The sequence below is a fragment of the Cryptotermes secundus genome, unplaced genomic scaffold (genome assembly GCF_002891405.2).
Source record: "Cryptotermes secundus unplaced genomic scaffold, Csec_1.0 scaffold73, whole genome shotgun sequence".
Taxonomy (NCBI): domain Eukaryota; kingdom Metazoa; phylum Arthropoda; class Insecta; order Blattodea; family Kalotermitidae; genus Cryptotermes; species Cryptotermes secundus.
In genome coordinates, this window is record NW_019738871.1 from 948633 (window position 1) to 973796 (window position 25164).

General features: G+C 43.6%; 1 protein-coding gene across 9 annotated transcripts in view; it reads right to left on the reverse strand.

Annotated features, from left to right (window-relative positions):
* The window catches only part of LOC111871052 (acid sphingomyelinase-like phosphodiesterase 3a), a 513318-nt gene that overhangs the window by 79560 nt on the left and 408594 nt on the right, over positions 1-25164 (reverse strand). For all 9 annotated transcript variants that reach the window (XM_023863803.2, XM_033754084.1, XM_023863804.2 and 6 more), the window contains 2 exons: positions 17942-18010; positions 16614-16782 (listed from right to left, as the gene is read on the reverse strand). In XM_023863803.2, coding sequence (XP_023719571.1) covers positions 16614-16782; positions 17942-18010 — 238 coding nt within the window. The remainder of the gene's footprint in view (positions 1-16613; positions 16783-17941; positions 18011-25164) is intronic.

Sequence of the window (25164 nt, forward strand, 5' to 3'; positions counted from 1 at the left end):
GTGTTATAAATGCTGCGTATAGTTTATAAAGTCAATTAACTATTTCCAGTACCCAATCTATTTGAACTACATTCATGGGAGTCTTGCTTACAGACAAGCAGAGACAAAGCAAACAGGATCCTTCCGGTTTGCTGTTGGAGTTCTTTTGTTTATACTGCAGTTGTCGGGAATATCGCATATCCTTTTTTTTCGTTCCTCTATTTCCTGCAGTTTAAAATAGCGTCGTTAAGTAATCTAAGAATCAATCAACTCTTCTTTTCCCCTCCCTTCCTCTTGGCGCTCAGCCAGTTTTGAGCCTACACTTACTCAGTGTAAACGTTTTATACATGAAGAAATCCTGTAGACCCTTTGCATGCAAGCTCAGACCATCGCAGATCAACTGAAACAGGCGGGGCCGCGCCATAGCTCAAGCGGTTAGTCGCTGGATTCCTGGTCAAGTGGGATTTGTGGTGGACAAAGCGGCACTGGGGCAGGTTTTCTCCGAGTACTTCGGTTTCCCCTGCCAATCTTCATTCCACCAATTGCTCCACAATCACCCTCACCTATCATCTGGGGCTGGTACAATAGGCCAGAAGTGGCCGCAGTACAAGGGACTTAGTCTCACCCCACTGGCATTAAGAGAAACTCAAACAGGCGGGACAAATATGGCTGTCATGCGCGAGACTCGAACCCGTGATCCCAATACTTGAGCAACCGAAGACTACGGAGCCACTGGGATCTGCCTTTATTGATGTACTGCTAATAGTACGAATGTGCAGAATATGAAGCACAGAACGCACTCTGTGACAAACTTGTTTTCAAACAACCAGTTTCGCTTCTGTTTGGTCGGTCTGAGAATATCAGCTATGGAACCGGGCCACGTCTGAGAATAGCATGACATGTTCTGAAACACTAGAGCAGGGCCACGCCCTTGTAAGCAAGGTTCAGCGAGAGAGTTAATAAACAATAGGGCGTTCTCGCTGGAGCGAAGTGAATATTGTAGGAGCGTGTGTAGACACGGTGTCTCTCCTTGCTAATTGTTTTTATTATTATTATTCTTAGTGGGGTGAGACTGAGTCCACTTGGTACTGCGGCCAGTTCTGGCCTATTGTACCGGCCGCAGATCATAGGTGAGGGTGATTGTGGAATGAAGATTGGCAGGGGAAACCGAAGTACTCGGAGAAAACCTGACACTGGCTCGAATCCGGGCCGCCGCTATGGGGAGCCAGCGACTAACCGCCTGAGCTATGTCAAGGCCTGTCCTTGGCTAACAACACGGACGCCCTTCATAAAATATTAATACACTGGAACAAATAAATAAACCTAAATAAACGCCTATAAAAATTTATCTTGATGAATTGGGTCGTTCAGAGACAAAATATTTCTGTGGCGAGTATCATCTTCAAGGGGTGTAACGCCTTGTATTCCGGTAGAAGTTCACAGACGTTTCGGAGGAACATATTGTCTGAAGCAGTACTCTTCTTCGAAACGTCTGCGACAGACTGTCCAGAAGAGAATACACGGAAACGTCATAATCACTGCTGTGAGAACCCCAAACCTAACGTTTATGTGATGATGACAACGCGTGTCTGATGATGCATATATTCAGTGTTTACATATTACTGTGTAAAAGGTAAATTTTAGCCTTGTGCTTGTTTAGAAATACCACGCCATGAAAATGTATACGGGAGTGGAGGTATGGCTCCACTATTCTTAACCTCGGTGCTAGATGGCGGTGAGTGGTTACCTTTACTCCCCAGCCATATTAACCGCGGGAAAACAGCCCTCGGCTCCAATTGTATAGGAGGACGGGTGAACCTCAGAGCTGCTATGGAAGTTACCCTTACCGGGAATCGAACTCCAACTCATCGGTCGCCAAGCCCGTGACCTAGTTGCTCCACAGACTGAGCTATCCGGGCCCCTACACAGTTTTGTGTGTAAACATAAATTCCTTTATGCACCGATCACAAAACATTGTGCCAAAATGCGTGGGTCTGCAAGGCACCGAAACGCAACGTAGCCCTTTCCTCAGCTTACTCTGGCTGCGTCATCTTATTATGACGAAACGTAATTTCTCTTTAAATGTTACATATCTGCAATACCTTGTGCCAAGCACCACACAACGGAGGCAATGCTCCACACTTTCTTGGCCTCGTCACTAGATGGATGAGAGTTGTTAAGTTCCACACACCAGCTACTTTATCCCTGAGGACTAAGTCTCAGACTGGATTAGAGTCTCAGTGGTCTCAAGGTCTGGTATGGATGTGCTGACAAGAAGGAAAATATAATGCTGGGCTTCTGTTGCACAGCCAACAGCCGCTGACTGAGTTACAGCGAGATTACGAGTGCGCACAGCTCCACTCCTTGATGCGTCTTCAAGACGGGGTGCGTAGTTAAGCACAGGGAAAAATTTACCTTCACTTATCGTAGCCTTACTCTGAAGTGTACACCGGCTACAAGTGGCTCGAAGACAACCTGCTGTACAGAGCGATTTACTTTGTAAGAAGAAAAGGCGCTGGCTGAACCTACAGCAGCGCATGCGCGATTAGAGCTTTTCTGATTGAGGTTTATTCGGTCCTGTTTCATTCCCCTGTCCACCAGAAACCCGCTACTAAACCAAGCGCTGATTCTCCATCCGACTCATCAGCGATTTAAGCGCTGTCATGACAAATAAAAATAGTATGGCTGTTTATGACGAGATGTTTTAGGTCGTCTATTCACAGAATGAGTCAATGTCTGGGGCTTCTTGAACATTTTCCTAACAAGCTTATTTTTTTTATGGCGAGTTCTTAGCCCCACGTCCAAACCCAAATCTGGAAGACCACCCCTTGTCGGCTGTCCGCGACTGCTTATTCAATATATTCGCAGCTTCCTTCCATACTTGGAGGGCGTGTCCTCCATCCGCAACCTAAGGACGCACCATGCAGTGGCGACCAGGGACTCACCTAACATCCACGACCTGAGGATGCGCCATGCCGTGGCGACCAGGGACCCACCTGACATCCGCAACCTTAGGACGCGCCATGCCGTGATGACCAGGCATCCACCTAACATCCGCAACCGGAGGATGCGCCATGCCGTGGTGACCAGGGATCCACCTGACATCCGCAACCTTAGGACGCGCCATGCCGTGGTGACCAGGGATCCACCTGACATCCGCAAATTTAGGACGCGCCATGCCGTGGTGACCAGGGATCCACCTGACATCCGCAAATTTAGGACGCGCCATGCCGTGGTGACCAGGGATCCACCTGACATCCGCAACCTTAGGACGCGCCATGCCGTGGTGACCAGGGACCCACCTAACATCCGCAACCTGAGGGCGCCATGCCGTGGTGACAAGGGACCCACCTAACATCCGCAACCTGAGGACGCGCCATGCCGTGGTGACAGGGACCCACCTGACATCCGCAACCTTAGGACACGCCATGCCATGGTGACCAGGGACCCAACTAACATAGTGTTTATGAAGGTTAAGAAAACTCGCAAATTTCAGGAGTCCGAAAGTATAACTGTGTGTTGGAATCATTCAACAAAATAAGTTATTCAACTTAAAAAGTCCTACGTACATTAAATATTTACAGAAATCTGATAAGTAAGCATCATACAGTAATTTAAAAACATTTCCTTTTCTTATTAATATTTATTCCTTTTCTTATTAATATTTAATGTAAACAGGAAAATATCATAAAATCCTTTCCTATGCATATATATTTGTAAGCCTTGCGGAAGAGCGCGATACAAGTAAACAACGCTGAAGTGAATCAGCAAGCCATGAAGCGTATCCGAAGCACTTACTTGAAGTGGTGACGTCTGTCTGACGTCCGAACACAAGAACAAGATATCCCGTCTACAGTATGATATTCATCCTAACGTTTGAATTATTTACTGACTCGCTCTTGATTTTAGTTGTAAAAAATATATGTGAATATGTTTCAATTATACTGAACTGTTTTTCAATTTGGTTTGCCTCAATATGGGGAACGACACATCTCAGAATCAGAAAGAATTAACGAGGCGATTCCAGGAACAGGGTCATTCGCGGTTAATGTGTGACAGTCAGCATACAAAACATTTCGAAAGTATGAAAATCACCCCTGAAGTTTAAGTTCAGCAGGTGCATTTAATTATTCATGCCGCTGCGTTACTGGGTACAAGCAAAGTCGTGTAACTGTAGCTGACGTCACTTAGATGACATGACGACTACAGGAGGCAGGTCAGCGCTTCCGAAGGCGAGCGTTAAACAAGTATTATTATTATTATTATTATTATTATTATTATTATTATTATCATCATCCCAGGCCTACTAATGGTTTCCTCCATTGATCTTCATGTAAATTTTGTATAATCCAATTCGTACTCTCACGGAAACGTAAAATATTTTTTCAAGAAAATTGTCTCTCAGTTAAAGCTGTTCCTGTAACAGGCCTTGAAGGCCCACAGTGGTGTGAGATGTAGAGGCTCTCACATTTTCTAGACAGTCGACTCACAGATGGCGGTGAGGTTGTGAGCCTTACGCGCCGGCCGCCTTTGTACCCCCCAGGAAAATTACTCATTTCTGTTAGAAGCTGTGTCTACCCCAGGCCCATAATGCGACTGGAAGGATTAGGTCAATTGAAAAATCTAATGACCTCATCGGGATTAGATCCCGCGACCTTCCGGCTTGTAGCTTTACCTTTACCTAAGTGCTTTGGCAAATATTCTGAAATCTTACTTAAAATTCCAATTTGTCTACAGCGTCCATTAAAGACAGCATCTGTCCTGTGACACAGAGAAATGAATAGATAAATAATTGGATCTTGCGCTGTTGGCAGCAAACCTTCTTTCTGTTAAAACAATTCTAATGTTAGTTTGATGGATCCCTTCTTTTGCAACTGCGTGGACTTTTGAATTTGTTTTTTTTTAATGCTAATGGGGTTGGACTAACAAGGGAATGGTTTGATCCGACATGTCGAAACCTGCCATGATTTTTTTTTTCACTGCAAGAGTACACACAGCAAAATCCACTGTCAAAATTTTAGCTGCTAATACGCACTGCAAGTATTTTTTAAAAACTGCTGAACATGGTCAATATCGTTGCCTGCCAGACCCTTGGAGAATTGTCCACCCCTGGCAGAGCAGAGCAGTACGCAACATGCAACACGGCTGACTCACAGCCTAGGCTGGGATTGTACAAACCTCTGGTACAAGCAGTTTCGCGTACAGAAAAAAAAGAGTAATTTCGGCATTTTTTAAAAAATACTTGCATTGCGTATTAGCAGCTAACATTTTTACAGTGGATTTTGTTGTGTGTACTCCGGCAGTGAAAAAAAAAATCAGGGCAGGTTTCGACATGTCGGATCAGACCGTTCCCTTATAAGTCCCTTGTACTGCGGCCACTTCTGGCCTATTGTACCAGCCCCAGATGATAGGTGAGGGTGATTGTGGAGCAATTGGTGGAATGAAGATTGGCAGGGGAAACCGAAGTACTCGGGAAACCTCGCCCCAGCGCCACTTTGTCCACCACAAATCCCATTTGACCAGAACCGGGATCGAACCCGGGCCGCCGCGGTGGGAATCCAGCGACTAACCGCTTGAGACATGGCGCGGCCTTGAATTTGGGTTAGTTGGGATGAAGCAACGCGGGGGTGTGAAACGCAAGAGAACTAGGATAGTGTGCGGATACGTCTTCAAGGTCAATTCATCATCATCATCATCACTGGTACGACAGCCCTTTGTGAGCCCTGGCCTTCCTCAGGATTGCTCGCCATTCTTTTCCATTCGATGCTACATTCCTCCAGTTCTTTACACCCAAAATTCTTATGTTCTGCCACACACATTCTTCCCATCTTAACCTTGGTCTTCCCACTCTCCTATTTCCTTCTGGTTTGGTGTTAAGGGTACCAAAGGGTACCAAAAATGTTACACAAGTGAAAGGGTTGAAACGCAAATAACGCAGAAAAGCTTTTGTAAGCAATTACCAACTGCGCGTTTATTACAATAAATATATTTCTCTACTCGTGTGAAGGAGGAATGAACCGCTGAAACTGTTGTGTGTGCATAAATTTTACTTACATCAATGTGAACAACGATTATGATTTCTGTCAGAACATTTTACATATTCCTAAAACAATATTTTCGTATCTGTCCAAGAAATATAATTTTCTGCTCCTTTGAGGGATGATTTAAAAGTACAGTAAAACAGTTCACGGCCGCGTCTTGCCAAATACTTTCCTTCTAATCATGCACAATAATCAGTCCATTTTAGCCTACTGATACTCGTATAGGGGCATAACTAAAACTTTCATATGAAGATTTGCGGTGGAAGGACACAGATTGGGCGCATTCCAGTGCGTGGCGCTGAAGGCAATGCGTGTATCTAAGAGAGAGGTTGTGGAAGGTGAACGCAGAAAATTACATGATTAGGAATTTAAGCCTTCGTTACTCCCACACAACACGCCATAGCACAAGCGGTTAGTCGCTGGCTTCCCACCGCGGCGGCCCGGTTTCGATCCCGGGTCTGGTCAAGTGGGATTTGTGATGGACAAAGTGGTCCTGGGGCAGGTTGTCTCCGGGTACTTCGGTTTCCCCTGCCAATCTTCATTCCACCAATTGCTCCACAATCACCCTCACCTATCATCTGGGGCTGGTACAATAGGCCAGAAGTGGCCGCAGTACAAGGGGCTTAGTCCCACCCCACTAGCAATAAAAAAAATGCAGAGACAAGCTTCTGAATAGCTACGTATCTACTTCATACTGTCGTGGCTGTGAGACTGCAGGTACAGTCATCGAAACGTCGAGCATTTTCCCTGTATCGACAAGCTGATAATGGCAAACAGCGTCATTGTAATTATTTTATCACTGCGAATAAGAGAATACATTCCTTACACTCTTCTAGGGATTACTGGATCATGTGGTCACAAACCCAGCTAAAATCTCGTCCATCCCTGCATACATCGAAATTGGTTCCGTAGAAAATTATACCCTAAAAGCGTTTTATAGAACATGTTATTAAACTGCGCTATTCAGAACGCGACCAAGAATATTTTAATTACGAATTTTTCAGGAATGTGGATATACCGCTCCAGTTGCACGCTTGAGAAACTTCGCCCGAAAGGGAGAGACTTGCGCCGGCCCATTAATCTCGCGGGAACACGAAGCAGAACAAGTCGGAAGGAGAAGACAGAAGAGTGCAGGCAAGCGCAGCGGTCCCTTGCTCTTATCGAATGTAAGGAAACGCCAGGAAATCGAAACCGCGGTGGAGGGGGTCGCAATATTTCGGTTCAGATATTGGCCGGGGAATATCATACGGCTTACTGCATTTTTCTGGGGCCCGATAGGTTTTACTTTTCCAATGTTACGACTTCTACACAACATCCAGGGAACAGTTACTGCTTCCTGATTTAAGAGACGTCAAGAGCGAAGGATACGTCATACCTCTAAGGATTCATATACAGGACGACAAGCTGTCACCGCACTCTCCCCTTCTGAATTAAATAACCGATAAGTCAATTACGTGTAATTCTAATTACGGTAAATCCTTCACTAGGTAATGGTATTTTGTCTCAGAGATTTAAACTGTTTCTATCAACTCTAATAAAACCCTCATTGGACAATATTAGAATGGATCTTAGAGAGATAAGATGGGATGGCACGGATTGGATAGATCTGGCTCAGGATACGGGCCGGTGGAGGGTTCTTGTGAACACGGTAATGAACTTTCGGGTTCCATAAACGTTACAGAATAGCAGCTCCATCAGTCCATTCTGACGGAATATTCAGACTAATTAAACATTTAATTTATGAAGAAAGCAGTCTTCTCGGAAACTTACATTTAATTCATGTATTACAACTCTAAGGTTCGCCGCTTTCATGACAAGAACTAACCACTGGCCTCTATACTTAGTCAGTTCAATCTAATTCTCACTTTAAATATGCTAATAATCTCATATCCATTTTAATATCATACCCCAGTCTACGTCTAGGTCTCCCAACTGTTCTATATTCTTGTAAGTTTTAACCAAATTTCTATATGTATTTCTTGTTTCCTGTATGAGCAGGCTTATTATTCGTGAAGCCCATTTCAACCCCCTTGATTCTCCACGGAGCCAGCTGAGTCCTCCTTCAGAAGGCGCCAGTCGTTCAGCTACTCAAAACTTTTCAAATATTTTATGGAACCAGAAGATTCATTTCCGTTTTCACAAGTACCCTCTACTGGTTCTTATCATTAGCTAGATTAATCCAGTCTATACCACCTCATTTCATTTTTCTAAGACTTAGTCTGCAGCCACCTGTTCACTCTGATTCCTCGCTCGCGGATTTTTCTTTCTTTTTTCTTCTACCCTGAAGATGGAGGCGATACGTTCCTCCGAAACGTCAGTTTATACTATGTCTACACGGTGCCATATCCCGGAAGACGGCATGCTTCAACACTGGTACTAATTCAGTAGCTGATCTGAGGTACGGGCTGGAAGTGGTGTCCAAGAGAATCCTTGCTCCTGTTCGCAATCGAACCCAGGTCTTCCAGCACCTATTCAGAATTACCTAGCTTGCTTGCTATCCACAATTTAGCAGAGAACTGTGGGACGCTTCTGGCCCGCAGCCGTGGTTTGGCTACAGGCTGCTGAAGATTATCAGTAAGACTTAATTTCACATCTGAAATATTTCCTGTTACATCACAGCAGTTGAGTGTCGCTGATAACTTCGTGACGTGAACAGCTAACGCCGTCTGCATCTTGACAAGTTGCAGTTGCGGAATTACGACTGAACAAGCAACGTGACAGCAACGTGACAAACACGGCGACACGGCCTGACCGAAACCGACCGCTGCTCGGAAATATGGTCGCGGTTTGAATCCCTTTTTGGGGAACTGATTTATATCGGTCTTTTGTTAACTTGTGACAGAATTAACTTAGAAACAGCTTGGCCCTGAATGCAAGAAGAATTATTACTGACGATTTAAAGAAAACTCTTACAAGGTCAAGTATTGGATAAACTGAATTTTGAAGAATGAAAGAAGAGTTTTCAATTTATCCTTGTTAATGGCATATTCAGACTATTAGCTTTTGATGACAATGTTACATGGCGCATAAGGGAATGAGCCTTTTCCGAGGTAGATGTGAAAAATCTCGAGAGATTGGAACTTGTCGTGAGGAAGTTTTAAAGCGGAAACATCACGGACAACAAGTAGGCAAGGATTTGTTAGATACTGAGTCTGTATGTAAGGTATTCTTCACTTCACATTTGCTCAAACTGGCAAAGAGATAAAATAAGAATTTTTTACATATATTCAAGTAACCATGCCTAAAATTTAGAAGACTTAGTTGACTTCTCCCCCACAAATTTTCATTAATTCCATATGGACAACTCAGCGATTTGTTTCGAACGTGATATTAAGTCTGCAGGACCATAAATGTTCCGTTTGCTTCAAATGTCTATTGAGTACTTGAAATCATGAATGGCCAATTTTATTACGAGCTTTTTCTCAGAATACTTCCAACAGCTCATTCAGTCCTGGGAATCACCACTCAGAATTGTTAAGCCTTGTTTATAAAATTGAAGGCTGGGCCACTGAGAGCCCTCACAGCGGGAGGAATGTGACAATGACAGGAATCTCGGACAGAGATGAAACTTCTCACAGTTTTTCATGCGGTTTCAGGATCCAAACTCCGAACCCAAGGATTCAGTTGGCTTCGTAAAACGCGAGCCTTGAATTAGAAAGTCATGTTCTGTTTTACAGTACTGTATTATGTACTAAAGTTACTTATGGTTGAAAAATGACAGCGCTCATCTGAGTTCGATCCCCGTAGCACAGGAATACGAAACTACGTTTGATTTTATTCTGTTGCATGCTGCTGTGTATATCAGAGTAGCATAACAGTATTTCCAGCAGGTGGATATTGCTGCCTAGGACGACATGTTTCGGCGGATGTGTGCCGTCTTCAGGGTTTAATTACAATTATTCTGTCATGTACTTGGGGTAAATTTTTCAGGTAAACTGAGTGTGTGGGGGACTGAGATGAGGAATTGAGATATCTTTCCTCTTTATTTCTTTGATTTATGAACCACGACTTGTTAAGGGTTTTGTTCTAGTTGCATATCCTGTTAGTCTAAGTTCTTTGTTCTTTTTGTTTTGTTTTGAGTGAGCAATGAAGAGTTACGTTACAATGAGACGCCTCGAGGGTTCATTCCATGATAGAGTGGACGTACCGCTGTGTTATACACTATCTGTATTGTACGAGTATATTATGTTATATATGATATTGGGTTGGTCTTTTATCTGTTGATTAATACTGCTGACATTGTTTTATATGCTTGTTCACATTGTTAACAATGGTTTATCTATTGGTTAACACTGTTAACGTTGTTAACCAATAGATACAAAACAACCAATTATAGTATATAATATAGTATACATACTGTATAACACAGCGGTGCATCCACTCAGTATTCGTGGAAAATTTCCGCTAAGTATGCGACAGAATAATTGTAATTAAACCTGAAGATGGCACATATCTGCCGAAACATGTCGTCCTACGCAGCGATCTCTACCTGCTGGAAGTGGTGTTATGATGACACGAATATCATATATATTATCAACACTATGTATGGCGTGTTCTTATCCGTCAAGTACACCCTTTCTCTGCACACCAAATCATATCAAATATACATGTATTTCCAGACTTCTGAGCAGTAAAGGACATACCACTATCCTTCTACAGGCTTTACAGCGTGTTATGTAAACGCTAAGTTATAAAAGCAACGCTGTTATAACAACTTGCGGAAATAAAAATGGCGCAACATAAATCAAAGCATTTGTAACCTCGTCTGGCGCCACGTTGCCTGGTTCCGAGTCGCAACTTTACCATTCGCATTGACTAGCAGACGAAGCTGCTTCTAGATATGTTCCCTCGAGCTATCTCTGCCATTAATTCAATAACTCTCACCAATCAAATGAACATTATGGGCGCAAAGCGCCTCTTACACAAATCATCTCTCGCAGCCGCCGTCCCTCCCACGCGATATGCCTCGTTCTTAAAGCCGAAGTTCTCGAAATCGTACCGTCAAATCTTATGTGGTTGACATAGGCCTACAGCGCCATAAAGTAGTTTAAAGTGTAAGTCACTTCATGTTCAAGTGACTGGTCATGAAGTTTAGAAGGAGAAGTTAAGAAATACGTGATTTTGGCACGAGAAACAACATTGGAAAAAGTAACCTGCAAGACCAAAGAGTAGATTCGATGGTAACAAGAATATGAATCTATCGCAAAAAAAGGCTGTGAGATTGGAAAGCGGGCGAAACTGGTTCACGATCATGTCCAGCGGCAGACATTCATGTTTAAGGAAGTCTGGATAGTCTGTTTATCCCGACGACGTCTTTCAGCTGCATGGGCTGTATAATGTCAAATGGATGAGGAAGTGGCCATGCTGTATTTTCTGTTATTTTTCGAGCATTTATCTCGAGAGACTGAGGAAGGTAATGAGAAATATTTGTTGGGAGGGCTGGTAGCCTAAGCGAGGTTCGAAGCCAGTATATTTAGAACGATATTACTTCCTTGAAATGGTAGGTTTAGGGATTACTACCAGAGACGTGATTAGCTTTGTTAGTTACTATTCTTAAGTTCGAATTTGAATTCTCGATGAAATGCGCAGTACACATTTAGTGAAACACGACAGGACACGGAGCCATATTGGGGTTTTGGAATATCAAACGGGCAGAGTATTTCTGAAATAAACGAATATAAAATCAAAAGAGGCATGAAACTTTCCAAGAGGTGAACTCCATAATACAGACCTCGTCTTGAGAAACTGGTCAAATAATCTTCCTTCTTTTACGGAACTAAAAGATCCGTTACAAATAAGATCTAAAACTTTGTGAGGATGGTAAATTGCTACAAGTACTGTGTTTTTGGACATTATCCATCGTCTCGTCTAACTATTTGTTTCATGTGTTGGTATCACAAGGAGTATCGCCTTTCTCCAGATATGATTTCATTCGAGATACTTCTCTGGTGTAAAGCCTCATATGTGTGTAGCTTCATTAGTTGAATATTTTCTTAGCTTTCACAGATGGTTTGTGTGGTGCTTGGTTTATGAACCCCTTCTGAAGTTGACACAGATGTCTAGAGATAGGGGCTAGCTCTATCTATTGGACCCAACTGAGTAGGTTTTACCTGAGGACGGGGACAGAATCCAGTATCCGAAACGTTTTTTTTAACAGAAACAGGACTTTTCTTTTAAACAGGCAAGACGATGCATAATGTCACATTACAGTACTTGTATCCGTTACAAAGTTCGCAAGAACAGCGTCTGGTCTCTATTCTGTAACATGCACTCAACCCACGCCCTCCCACACTATATCACTGAGATTAATTTTAATATTAACCTACCATCTACAATTAGGTCTTCCACGTGATCTTATCCCCACAGAACTCAAAACGTCATCTCTCCTGTGCATGCTAATTGTTCTACCTTCTCGTCCTCTTACAGTTGATCAAGTCAGTAACATTTGATGAAGAATATATAACATGAATTTCTTCATAAGGCAATTATCCCTAGTCTCCCGTCACTTCAATGTCTGAAGGATATCTGTGGTGAGCACGGCGTCTACTGAGCTCGGAACCAAACTGCCCGCTGACACGGGTTAGCTTGTTCCAACCCACTGACAGTTGTCCGCTGGCGCTCCACAGAACAATGGAGTGGGCTCTTTGTGTGTTACGACTGTCTCGTCACCCGGTTCAAAGCCACAATTTGTTCTGTGTAACTCAGACCTGTCGAATTCGTTTATGCTTTAATACGAGCTTGCGTCCCTGGCTGCATCATCAGAGAAAGACCAGAGCGTTTTGATACTAAAAATGTAATTACACATTGTATCATGAACTGTAAAGGTTATAATTAATTTACTAATTAATTATATAATTTTAAATTTTAAATAATTCCTTTGACTGTAACAATAACAAACGCGCGAGGGAATATCAAGGCCTGTAAATATTATGTTTATCTTCTGTACTGAAATAAGTCCTAAATATTATAAAAACGTTTTAAAATTTTTGAACATGCCTGTAAAAATGTTCATGTTAAAGTGCGATTATGTGGCCCATGTAAACTGATTACTTCTTTTTTGCATAAGAGTATCGTGGGTCACACAGTTCTTCTGGAGATCAAATTTCCTTCAAATTACGTTGCGACGTCATGCGAACTAACAATAAAATGTATTTGTTGGCTACCAGTAACTGAGAATGCTAGGATGACAGTGGATGAACGTGGAAGACACCTGTCGTAGCATAATTCGAGGTATTTTCCTGGGAGGGAATGTGGAAATTCACGTAAAGATGAATCTTGATGACGTGTTTTCGAACAGAGGTTTGAACCTCGAACTTCCTCAATAGGATGTGGAAAATATCCCATGTCATAAATTAGTTTTAAATATAATTATTAACACGTTTCCTGATCTGGCCATTTAGATTGCAATGGGGAAAACGTTTGCATAAAGTTTTGATGGAGAAAAGTGAGTAAATCGGAAACTTGGGAGACTATAGAAGATATGGTAAGGTAAAGACAAAGCTGTCCCTGTGCTTAACTAATTAAGCACTACGCCATGAAGATGTGTGGGGAGCGGAGGTATAGGTCCACATTTCTCGACCTTGGCACCAGCTGGAGGTGAGTGGTCAGCTTCACTTGCCTGCAGCTTTACCCCCGGGGAAAGAGCCCCCAGTATCCATTGGATAGGAGGTTGGGTGGACCCCAGACCCGGTTTGAACGTCATCGAGAATTGAAAAGTATTGTTCCTACCAGGACTCGAACTCCGACCCCTAGGCCGTCCAGCCCGTAGCCAGTCACTACACCGACTACGTTATCCCGGCTCTTCTGCAGAAGAGATAGGAAGATAAAATTAAGAGAGCAGTTTAGGGAGACGGACCATGAAGGGGGAGAGGTGGCTGAAGTTGGCTAATGATCTTATGCAGGGAAAAACGTCGGTGCTTCTTCTCATTCCATTTGGGCAGTGTTACTAAGTGTTATAAACTGAGTGTGCTCCAGACACGGCTATGAAGAGGCTGCAGTCTCCTTGTATGGGGGAATGTTGTGATATGTGTTCTTCCGCGAGCAGTTTCATTCCACTCTCATCTGCCAGTCACCACGCCAGAGGCAGGTTCTTCCGCGAGCAGTTTCATTCCACTCTCCTCTGCCAGTCACCATGCCAGCGGCAGGTTCTTCCACGAACAGTTTCATTCCACTCTCATCTGCCAGTCACCATGCCAGCGGCAGGTTCTTCCGCGAGCAGTTTCATTCCACTCTCATCTGCCAGTCACCACGCCAGAGGCAGGTTCTTCAGCGAGCAGTTTCATTCCACTCTCCTCTGCCAGTCACCATGCCAGCGGCAGGTTCTTCCGCGAGCAGTTTCACTCCACTCTCCTCTGCCGGTTCCTCCGCGAGCAGTTTCACTCCACTCTCCTCTGCCAGTCACCACGCCAGCGACCTGTATCCACTATATCACTTTCCTTTAGGTGAACGACAAGCCGGATCTGTCAGAAGGGCCACTATATCGACTTCCAGTCAGGGATCTATCTTCCTTCCGACAATTGGCCGAAAGTTCTTTCTGAGTTAGTTGTTTGAAGGAATCTTACTGTGTGACGCGAAACATGCGTAAGCATTTTAAACGCTCTTGTAGTGATGGCGATGAACAGTGGCACTCTGCCAAGATGTTGGTGTTATACTTCATTTTGATGGCGCCCACACAAATGGCTTGAGAGGAACGACAACACGAAGCACATGTCCATATCTTCCGGCTTCTATTCAGCTCGTAACTTTACTGCGCAGTCGCGGCTATCATGCCTCACACTTGACTGGTGCTACACGGGGCTTATCTGTTCTCGCTACGGAATGAGTAGAAATACAGGAACTGGTCAACCCTCTACCTTAGTCCTTACACTGAAATCAATTTCTGTCTAAGAAAGTTCACCCTGGAAATCTTGTACCTTATGTTATTTCGGTACACTTCTTATATTGTGATGTACATATTCACGAAGGGATAGATTATTAAAAAAAATTCATGTGCTTCACTCGCCTCGATCTAGTGCCAAAGTGAAGAATGGTGGAGCTATACCTCCACTTCCCCGTATGTCTTCATGGCATAGTACTTACATAATTAATCATAGGGACACCTTTACCTACAGTCCTATTCCTGTTGCTCCAACTTGGAACATAGGGCTTCGTTTCACTCAGGTTTCTTAATCTTCAGACAGTTAGTGGGACTCCTTGGATGGGGCATCAGCCTGTCGTAAGGCCGCTACTTACACATTACAACACACACAGCATATACGCAGAAATATATCCATGCTTTGAGTGGGATTGGAACCCACGATCACAGAGTTCGAGCAGGTGAAGACGGTTCTTGCCTTAGACCGCGAGGCCTTACCTTGCCTGTACTTTTCAGTGTATGTTTATGTATATAAATAGCTTCATAAGTTATTCATATTTCTAAAGTGGTACTAAAGCATCAGGCCAGAACTTCCTGTGAAAGCTTTATATTTCCGAAGTAGAAAACGTACAACACCGACGGCCAATATTTAAATTCGGTTCAAATTTGAAACAATTTTCAGAGACAACAGTTCGTCTACAGATCTTACCATCCAGGCGGATGCTTGTTAACAAACAACAAGTCTACACTGCGTATCATTCTAAGGACTACAAAATGAAAACACCTTGCAGGGTCTCTCTGCACTCCTCAAAGAGAAATTTGGATTGCACGTAAAAAGGGCAGTTCTCATAAAACGTTAAGAGAGTGGCGTAAAGCATATTTTCCGGTCTGATTATCGGGGCAGCAGGAAATGCACAATGGCCCGGGGCAGTAATTTAGCTCTCGAGATGCGGATGCGAATTAATATAGGGCAGACTCCATTCCAGTTCGTCTAGTGAGTCATTATCAGTGGCGTCAATATGCTCCAGATACGAAGACACGCATAATAATTTAATAAAGGTATATTTTCTCTATGGTTGTGGTTCTGTATGGGTGTGAAACTTGGTCTCTGACATTAAGGGAGGAACACAGACTGAGGGTGTTTGAGAACAGGGTGTTGAGGAGAATATTGGACCGAAGAGGGATGAAGTGACAGGACGTTGGAGAAAACTGCATAATGAGGAGCTTCATAACTTGTACTCTTCTCCAAGTATAATTAGATTGATCAAGTCAAGGAGGATGAGGTTGGCAGGGAATGTAGCACGAATGGGGAGAATAGAAATGCATATAGGATATAGGTGGGAAAGCCAGAAGGAAAGAGTCAACTGGGAAGACCAAAATGTACGTGGGTGGACAATATTAAAATGGATCTTAGAGAGATAGGATGGGATGGTTTGGATTGGATTGATGTGGCTCAGGATAGGGACCAGTGGAGGGCTCTTGTGAACACGATAATGAACCATCGGGTTCCATAAAATGCTGGGAAGTTCTTGAGTAGCTGCAGAACTGGCGGCTCCTCAAGAAGGGCTCAGGTCCGTAACTCAATGGCTCGTCATCCGCTTCACACACACTCAGGTTCCCTGTCCTCAAGGAGACGATGACTGGCTTTCCGAAGTGGCACTGGCTTGAAATATAAATAGCTTAAATCTATAATGACATAAAATACAATAAAAAGTAAACGACAGACTGTTTGCACTCACCCCGTCCACAACACAAACTCGATATTGTCGCCATGTTTGCTTTTCATCGCCTTGGCTGCGGACTCAACGAGGGGCCACGGCGAGTCACAGTTGTAGTCGCCGTAGCGGCCCGCGGGCCTGCTGTTGCCCACCCCGCCGCCTCCAAGCTTGTTCTCCGTACGCCGGCAGACTGCACACAATAACAGTATTCTGTTTAACAACGATTTATCAACTGCCGTCGAGTGGGAAACGACGGCTGGAAGGAGTGAGGGAGGAAGTGCTACTAGCTTCCCATCTGGTCAAGTGGGATTTGTGGTGGACAAAGTGGCGCTGGGGCAGGTTTTCTCCGAGTACTTCGGTTTCCCCTGCCAATCTTCATTCCACCAATTGCTCCACAATCACCCTCACCTATCATCTGGGGCTGGTACAATAGGCCAGAAGTGGCCGCAGTGCAAGGGACTTAGTCCCACCCCACTAGCAATAAAAAAGTGCTACTGGCTTCATTTAACGCATTATTCCAGAATATGCCTGAAGGGACTGAGGAAAACAACGGGAGATACGGGTTAGGATAGTCGGATTCCTAGACACGGTATGAACCTCTGCTATAGGAAACACAGACGCCAGATCATTACAGAGCACAGTTATGAGCGCACTGACAGTAAGGCTTGTACTACTATTACTGCTGACTCACTCATAGAGGTGAGACCTTCTTCAGAAGTCGCCAATTCCGCAGCTACTCAAGAATTTCCCAGCATTTTATGGAACCCGAAGGTTCATTACCGTGTTCACAAGAGCCCTCCACTTGTCCCTATCCTGAGCCAGATCCAATCCATACCGTCACATCCTATCTCTCTAAGATCAATTTTAATATTGTCCATCCACCTACGTCTACCACCACCATCACTACTACTACTACTACTACTACTACTGCTGCTGCTGCTGCTGCTGTCGCTGCTATTTATAATAACGAAGAATTCATCCCAACATGCATCGTTGTGGGAACGACATTTTTGACGCCTTAAGGCACAGTAAGCAGCTTCTGTAAAAAGGAGAGCGTCGGAACCAAGCAGACGGCGTCTCAGCGCGTCAACTCCGAATCCGAACCAAGAAAACTACGTGGAATATGAAAATTTGGAGCGGGAAAGTGAACTGTGAATTGTTTTCGTTTTCTTCTCATGAAAGATACCAAATTACATTGCATTCCAGTGGGGATGGGGTTGACACGAAGGGAAAATTTGACTTACAGGCGTGCCAACCTTAGTAGTAGTAAGAGCCACCAAGATTTAAATGCACATTCTTAACGTCACTGTGTATCAGACTGCGTGGTGCTGTTATTACTCCATACTCACATTTTCGGGTGTCTCCTGATGTCGAGTAGTGAACGTTATAATGGATATCCGTTATGTGCCAGAAGTATCCTGCAACAAACAGAAAATGTTTTCTCATCAGCACAACAAACTTCAAACACCGCCTCTGTCTCCAACCCCGCTAAATTCCTTCAAGTCTGGGAATTACTTTCTAAGGATTCAATAATTTGTAAATGCTTCGTCTGCATGGAGAGAGAGATTAATTCATGGAAGATAAACCATATTCCAGGGAGTATGCTCCCACATGTTCATTCTCAGGACAAGGTTTGAAATAACAAATCTGATTTAAATTTTCGTGGGTTTTATTGTGTCATAACACAAACATGTCATGTATCACATCCATTTGCATCACATTGCCACGTGTCACAGTGACTAATAAGGCGGTATGTGGATTGGGCGAACGAGTTTATTTACTCCCGATACACATCACCAGTAACTAGATGTAATTATAGCGCTATTGCTATTTATACACTTTCCAGTTCACCGTTGCACACGCACTAGGATTCTCAGTTTTCACTATTCGTCTTCTAGCAAGGGGTCTCAACACAGGAATTAGCGCTTCAAATAACAATGAAATCTTCTAGTTATTTTGTCTTCAGTCACTCGGAACCTCGGAACTAAAAATTCTTCTGGACTCACTCCTCCAGCTTACAACTGACCCGTAACTGCCCCTGAACTAACTCTGTCACTGAATTCACTTCTCTTATAAGCACTCTGCACAGACCCCACAGAAAATACCGTCTAAATTGTTGTTGACGTCACCGCTAAAGCGAAACTGTGTTCACAGAGCCGTTGTTTAGAAACTGGTTGCATAACGCCGTTGTTCCACTGTTGTTCGACGGGGACTACATAGAAAACACAGCCTCATCTACTGTTACGTGTTGGACCGTGTTTACAGAAGTGTTGCCTGGTAACGAGTTGATCAAATCTGTTACAATATATTTTCTGTTCTATAACTTTAAGGAATCCTATCATTGTTATACTTCTTTCACTACGTTTATGTAGTGAAATTAAACACATGCTAAGCAGATATAACTAAAATGGTGACACGAAAATAAATTACCTAAAGATCAGTTCTGTTTACCACAGTGAAACAAGAGACATTCATGAAAAGGTGACACAGCACAAATGCTATTTATTAGCATTACAACAGTACCACTGATAACTGTGAAGACTGGTATTGGAAATTTCATGTCATTGTTACAACAGTCGGTTCTCTGCTTACATGCTTTCCTGTTGCAGTACCCAATGCAGGGCTTTATTTACATCTGTGCCACAGAAATCGCGAGGGAAGCGTTGAGTGATACACGAAACTCTGATATCGATAACTGATTCCGACGTGTCCCAACCGACACAAATATATGGGCATTTGTGTTTGCTCACATTCATAGTGAATTTTTCCTCTCGTCATGAATGGACACAAATATTGGCCTAAACTGTAAGCCTCGGTAATGATTTCGCGCCTGTAATTCATATCATTGGAATCAGAGTCCCTGATTCTGAATGCGAATATTTCATTCAATTTATAATTCATTTAAATGTCGTTCTGTTCTCTAAACACAGTATTTTGATTTCACATGCTAGTTCCCGTAGATCTGGGAAGAGTAAAGAATTAAACGAACACGTTAAAGCAGTTGTTTGGTATATAAAGGTCCCAGGTTCGATTACCGAGTTCGATGATCCAAAGTATGCGCTTAGTCCACAATTCAAAGATTTAATATTATATTTCAATATGACAGTACGGACACAATCTGGACCTGACTCAGTCATAGCAAATGCATTTATTTTTCGCAGATTTAAGGGGGCACGATTTCTCCGACACCCTTCAGGGGCACTAGGCAAGGCTCTTCTGGTTTTCCTTTGATAAATGCAGAATCCAACACATTAAATTTTTATAACACTCCTTTTCTTCTTACTTTATTTTTTAACCGCCTCTATCGTCTAGTGGTCAGAGTTCCTGGCTACAGATCCATAGGTCCCGGGTTCAATTCCCGGCGTTACCAGATTTTATGAGAAGTAGTGAGTCTGAAACGGGGTCCACTCAGCCTCGTGAGGATAATTGAGGATCTCTTTCGAGGGAATAGCGGCTCCGGTCTAGAAAACCGAAATTAACGGTCGTGGGGATTCGTTGCGCTAACCACGCGACACCCTCTATCAGCAAAAGTTGGCACTGACTTCGCCGACAAGCGGCGGCTACTCTGTTGGTATAGTTAGCTTGTGAACTGAAACCACGGAGTTTGCTTTTGTTTACTTTATTTAATGGGCTGCCTTGGTTAAGCGTGCAGAGCTTCAGAAGCAAAGTACCTAACAAGAAATGATGGAGCAGAGATCGATTTGGAATGACAGCGGAGTTGTCCTCCTTTAATGTATTGTGGCATATCTCCTCAGAGGAAGAACTGTGGAGCGAGAAGAAATGTCCATTGCTACGAAACAGCATGGTAAAACACGTGATCCACTCTTTCCTATGTGTTCCGTGTCACGTTCTCACAGCAACATGTATGCACGCAACAATATCATAGTTGTTGGAAGCGGTGTTTCCTATGCGGTCCATGCCGAGGCTCTATAACGACGACACCAGGCGGTGTAGTTAGACTAAGTTTCTTCTTGAATTTTTTTCGAGCCAACTACCATCCAGTGAGGACATGAGCACCGAAGCACAAAACCTCCAAGCAACGACTCGTGATGATGTAGAGGACTTATGTGTGCTGCAGTCCACTGATTTGTACAGTGTGTGGATCCGTGAAACTGTTTTATAAGTGTTCAATTAATCCAATTACCAGTCCAAATCCCGTGTCTAGTCACTACCACGTGACCGTATCTAACGAATACCGAAAGAATACAAACGTTTCTCCATCTCCTCTCCTTCCTATGTATGAACCTTCCAAAATGTATTCCTCCTGTAATCATCCAGACATGTACTTGTATCAGCGCACGAATTACACATGAAAGAGAAAGAAGAAAGAAGCGAGGAAAGAACACCGATAGCAATACTCACGAGCCGAGATAGCTCAGTCAGTATAGCGACTGGCTACGGGCTTGATGACCGAGGGGTCGGAGTTTGAGTCCCGACTGGGGAAAGAATTTTCATTTCTCCATGTAGTCCAGACCGGCTCTGGGGCCCACCCTGCGTCCTATACAATGGGTCCTGGAGGCCTTTTCCCCGGGGCTAAAGCAACCTGGACGTGAAGCTAACCACTCACTTCCAACCAGTGCCGAGGTCAAGAAAATGTGGATCTATACATCTACTGTCCCATACGTCTTCATGACGTAGTTTTTAATTAGTTAAGCACAGGGACAACTTTACATTTAGCAATACTTGCTTACAGACTGTTAATCATGAAGTTGCCTGACCTATAACATTCTGTTTCCTTAATTCCTCTGTGTCTTAAAAAGGGTGTAGGTACAGTTCTTGGCAGCAGAGCACCTGACACATCTCCAGAGCTACAGGCTTTGGTCTGAAGGGCATAGCACTACAAACTTGGAACATAAATCCTTGGATTTATCTGGAGCGGGTTGTGTCTCCCCGCCAGGCCCGCTCCCCAGAGATATTAATCGTTCGAAAGTTGTTCAACTCGTGCGCACAATATTTTGAATGCGACATTCGGATTATAAATACATATAAGTGTTATTAAAAAGATAATCCGGTGCTTGCGTAGACCTGCAAGCAGAAGTACGGAAGGGCCTCCCTAACTTAGTTCTGGATTAGCTGTAATATACAGAACTAAAGGAATTTTAGGCTGCAGTTTCATGATAAGATCCTCAGGCAAACGAACCGCATGAAACTAGTTCTTTTCTGTACAGAAACTGCCGAGAAGAAATCTGCTTCAGTGGACCATACAACTTTGCAATTATATTCGCAGAAGTCACACTCTAATCCCTATCTAATGCCGGCTGAATCCTAGTTCACACATTCTAAAACCTTTCACAAAATTTCACTTAAATATTATCCTCACTTCTAGGTCTTTAAAGAGGTTCCTTCTTCTGAATTTTCTCCTGCAACAATTTAATATGAATTTCTTATTTCCCGTATTAATGAATACTGTCATGTGTGCGTGACTTATACACGGGTTTTGGATTGGATGATTAGATTTATTGACACCTTATACATTCAACTCATAAGTACAATTAATACAGCGCTATCGCTGATCTACACACTTTACAAATCACTAGGACACGATAAGCCTTCTCAATCTCCACTAGTCGTATCCTGGCAAAGGATTCATAACAGTCTCACTGTCACTTCAAGTGCCATTATTCTGCAACTGCCAACCCTCGGTTCTATGCTGCAACTGCCAACTCCGAAACTCAACTCCGTTCTGACTCTGTCTCTGTGAGAGCCTGTTTATATAGCCTTGGGGCGGCTCTACACAGAAATCACCGCTTCCTCTATTGTTGCGTGTTCATTCACTGCTGCAGAGATGTGTTTACTGCACCGTTGCGTAGTAACGCGTATTTACGTTTTTGGACAGGAGTCGGGAGAGCGCAGTAGGTATAGCGATTGGATACGGGCTGCATGACAGAGAAGTAGGAGTTCAAGTCCCGGTAGGGTCAAGAATATTCTATTCTGGCTCTGGGGTCCACCCAACCTCCTATCCAATGGGTACAGGGGGCTTTTCCTCGTGGATAAAACGGCCGGGGCGTGAAGCCGACTACTCACCTCCAGATAGAGACGAGGTCAAGAAAATGTGGATCTATACATCCACTCCCCAATACACCTTCATGGCGTAGTGCTTAATTAGATAAGCACGAGGACAATTTTGCCTTTACGTTTCTAAAAAGTTAAAAAGCATACAGAAGGTTCTGAAGTGAATGGTAGCAAGCATTACCCGAGACATGCCAACAAATTAACACGTGGCTTCGTATTAAGCTACCTCCGACTGACGGAGCTGTGGCTATCTGTAATCGCAGAACTTGCACTGATAACGGAGTCGCCATGCAAGTTCATATGCACGTTTAGCAATACATCCGTTACTGGTCTTAGCATTCTGTAACGAAGATGGTAATGTTGGCCATGCTAACAAAAGGAAAGTAAAGGTATCCCTGTAACAGACCGTGAAGGCCATAGGGTTTTGAGAGGTCGAGGCTTCCACATGTTCTAGACACTCGGCCCACAGATGGCAGTAAGGTTGTCAGCCTTACGCTGCAGCCTATTTTTCCCCTTGGCACTACAGCCCCAGTGGGCCTAGGCCTACCTCCATGAACTCCGTTCACTTCGGTTTTTCTAGATCTTACACATTCGGTAGGACTCCTTGGGCGGGTGATCAGCTCGTCGCAAGGCCTCTACCCGTAGACAAACACAGAGAAACGCACACAAACATCCATGCTCTGAGTGGGATTTAAATCCACGATCCCGGCTTCCGAGCGAGCGAAGACAGTGCATGCCTTAGACCGCTCGGCTACTGTGACCGGCAGTGTATAAGAATAATATATAGGAATTCAGTTCGTACCTCACAGGAAACAGATCCGAACCCACGATCCCGGTCTCCGAGCGAGCGAGACAGTGCTTGCCTTAGACCGCTCGGCTACCGTGACCGGCACGCTCCAGCCTTTACCCCCAGGAATATTGCTGGTACTCATTCTGTTAGAGGCTGAGCCGATCCCAGGGCCATAGTGTGGCTGGAAGGATTAGATCAATTGAAAAATTCCACCCCATTGGGATTCGACCCCGTGACCTTCCGGCTTGTAGCATAGTGCCTCAACCAACAACGCAACAGCATTAAGAATAATGATACGTAAATATGCACGCGTTTTAGTATTTACTTTGGAAGAGCCGCATTAAAATTATTGAAACTGCTTGACATTGGATGTCTCAGTTTATTTTTAATGTTCTATCAGGGTGTAGAGACTCGCTCTTTCTGAGAACGATAAACGAGTATTTTCTTAGTGAACTCGATAACTGATATGACTACGTAAGAAGCACTTTTCTGCACGTTCTCGGTTGAAGGCACCATTCCGTTTTCTCATTTTTATATTTGTTTATCAAAGAAAAGCAAAAAAGGAAGGAAAAAAAGGACAGGGGAAGGAAGTCTGGGCATTCTAGTCTCGTACAGAAATGTCATACTTCATCCCCTTTCTTCCATCCCTTTACTTTTCATTTTTCCCCACGCAAGTCACATTGTTCGCATTACGATGACGGATGAGGACGGCAGACAAATTGGTAGAATTTTCAAACCATTGTAAGTTCCCTCGCTCCACTTTATAACTCGGCTCAAAAGAAACACATTAATGTTTTATGGCTTTGCATTTGCCTTTCAGATACTTTTCAGCGGAGTACAGCTATTACATCTCTGCAGATAGACGAAACATTTGCCTCGATGTTGCAATTCATAGGCACCTACAGAGAAGGAGAATATTTGTGATCAGTTCAAGGAGGATGAGATGGGTGCGCCAAGTAGCAGGCATGTGTTAGATCAGATACGCTTAGGGGTTTTAATCACAGAACCCGAAGTATAATTGAGAGAAGGATTCTGTGTTCATAAACTCTGAGAAACACTAAAATGATTCGTAATTGGTGTTGAGATCTCTGTTTTCTGTGTAATTAAATCCGGTACATGTTGAATTCCTCGCATACTTAATAGACTGGTCAACAATTAGAAATACTAGTGTAGTAGGGAGTATTTTTTTTTCAGAATTTTTTTCTAATTTTTATCGGTTAGACACCTTTTTAAGTCTATCAGACACCTTTTTAAGTCTATCAGAACTTTTAACCCCACATAAAATCTACGTAACCCGACTCTTTCTATTTTTACATTTATTTAGAATAAAGGAGGATGCACGCGGTAGCGTAGTTGGTTGAAGCATTATGGTACAAGCTGAAAGGTCGTGGATCGAATCCCGATCAGGTCACTGCATTTTTTTCAATTGACCTAATCATTCCAGCCTCACTGTGTCCCACGGAGTCGACTCAGCCTCTAATAGAAATGAGTAACAGGCTGACAACTTTACCGCCATGTGTGATCTCTCTGTCTAGAGAAAATGTGGGAGCCTCGACGTCTCACAACCCTATGGGCCTCCACGGTCTCTTATAGGTATAGCTTTACCTTTTACCTTTATTAGAATAAAGGTTAATTCGATCTGATTAACAGCAGAACACAATTTTTCAAATGCTTAAAGTTTCTTCCCTATTCTTTTCCTCCGAAGCTGTTTCTTGGTGCATAATTGTGAAACTAGGTTCGTAGTGCGAAAGAGTACTTACAGAAAAACCA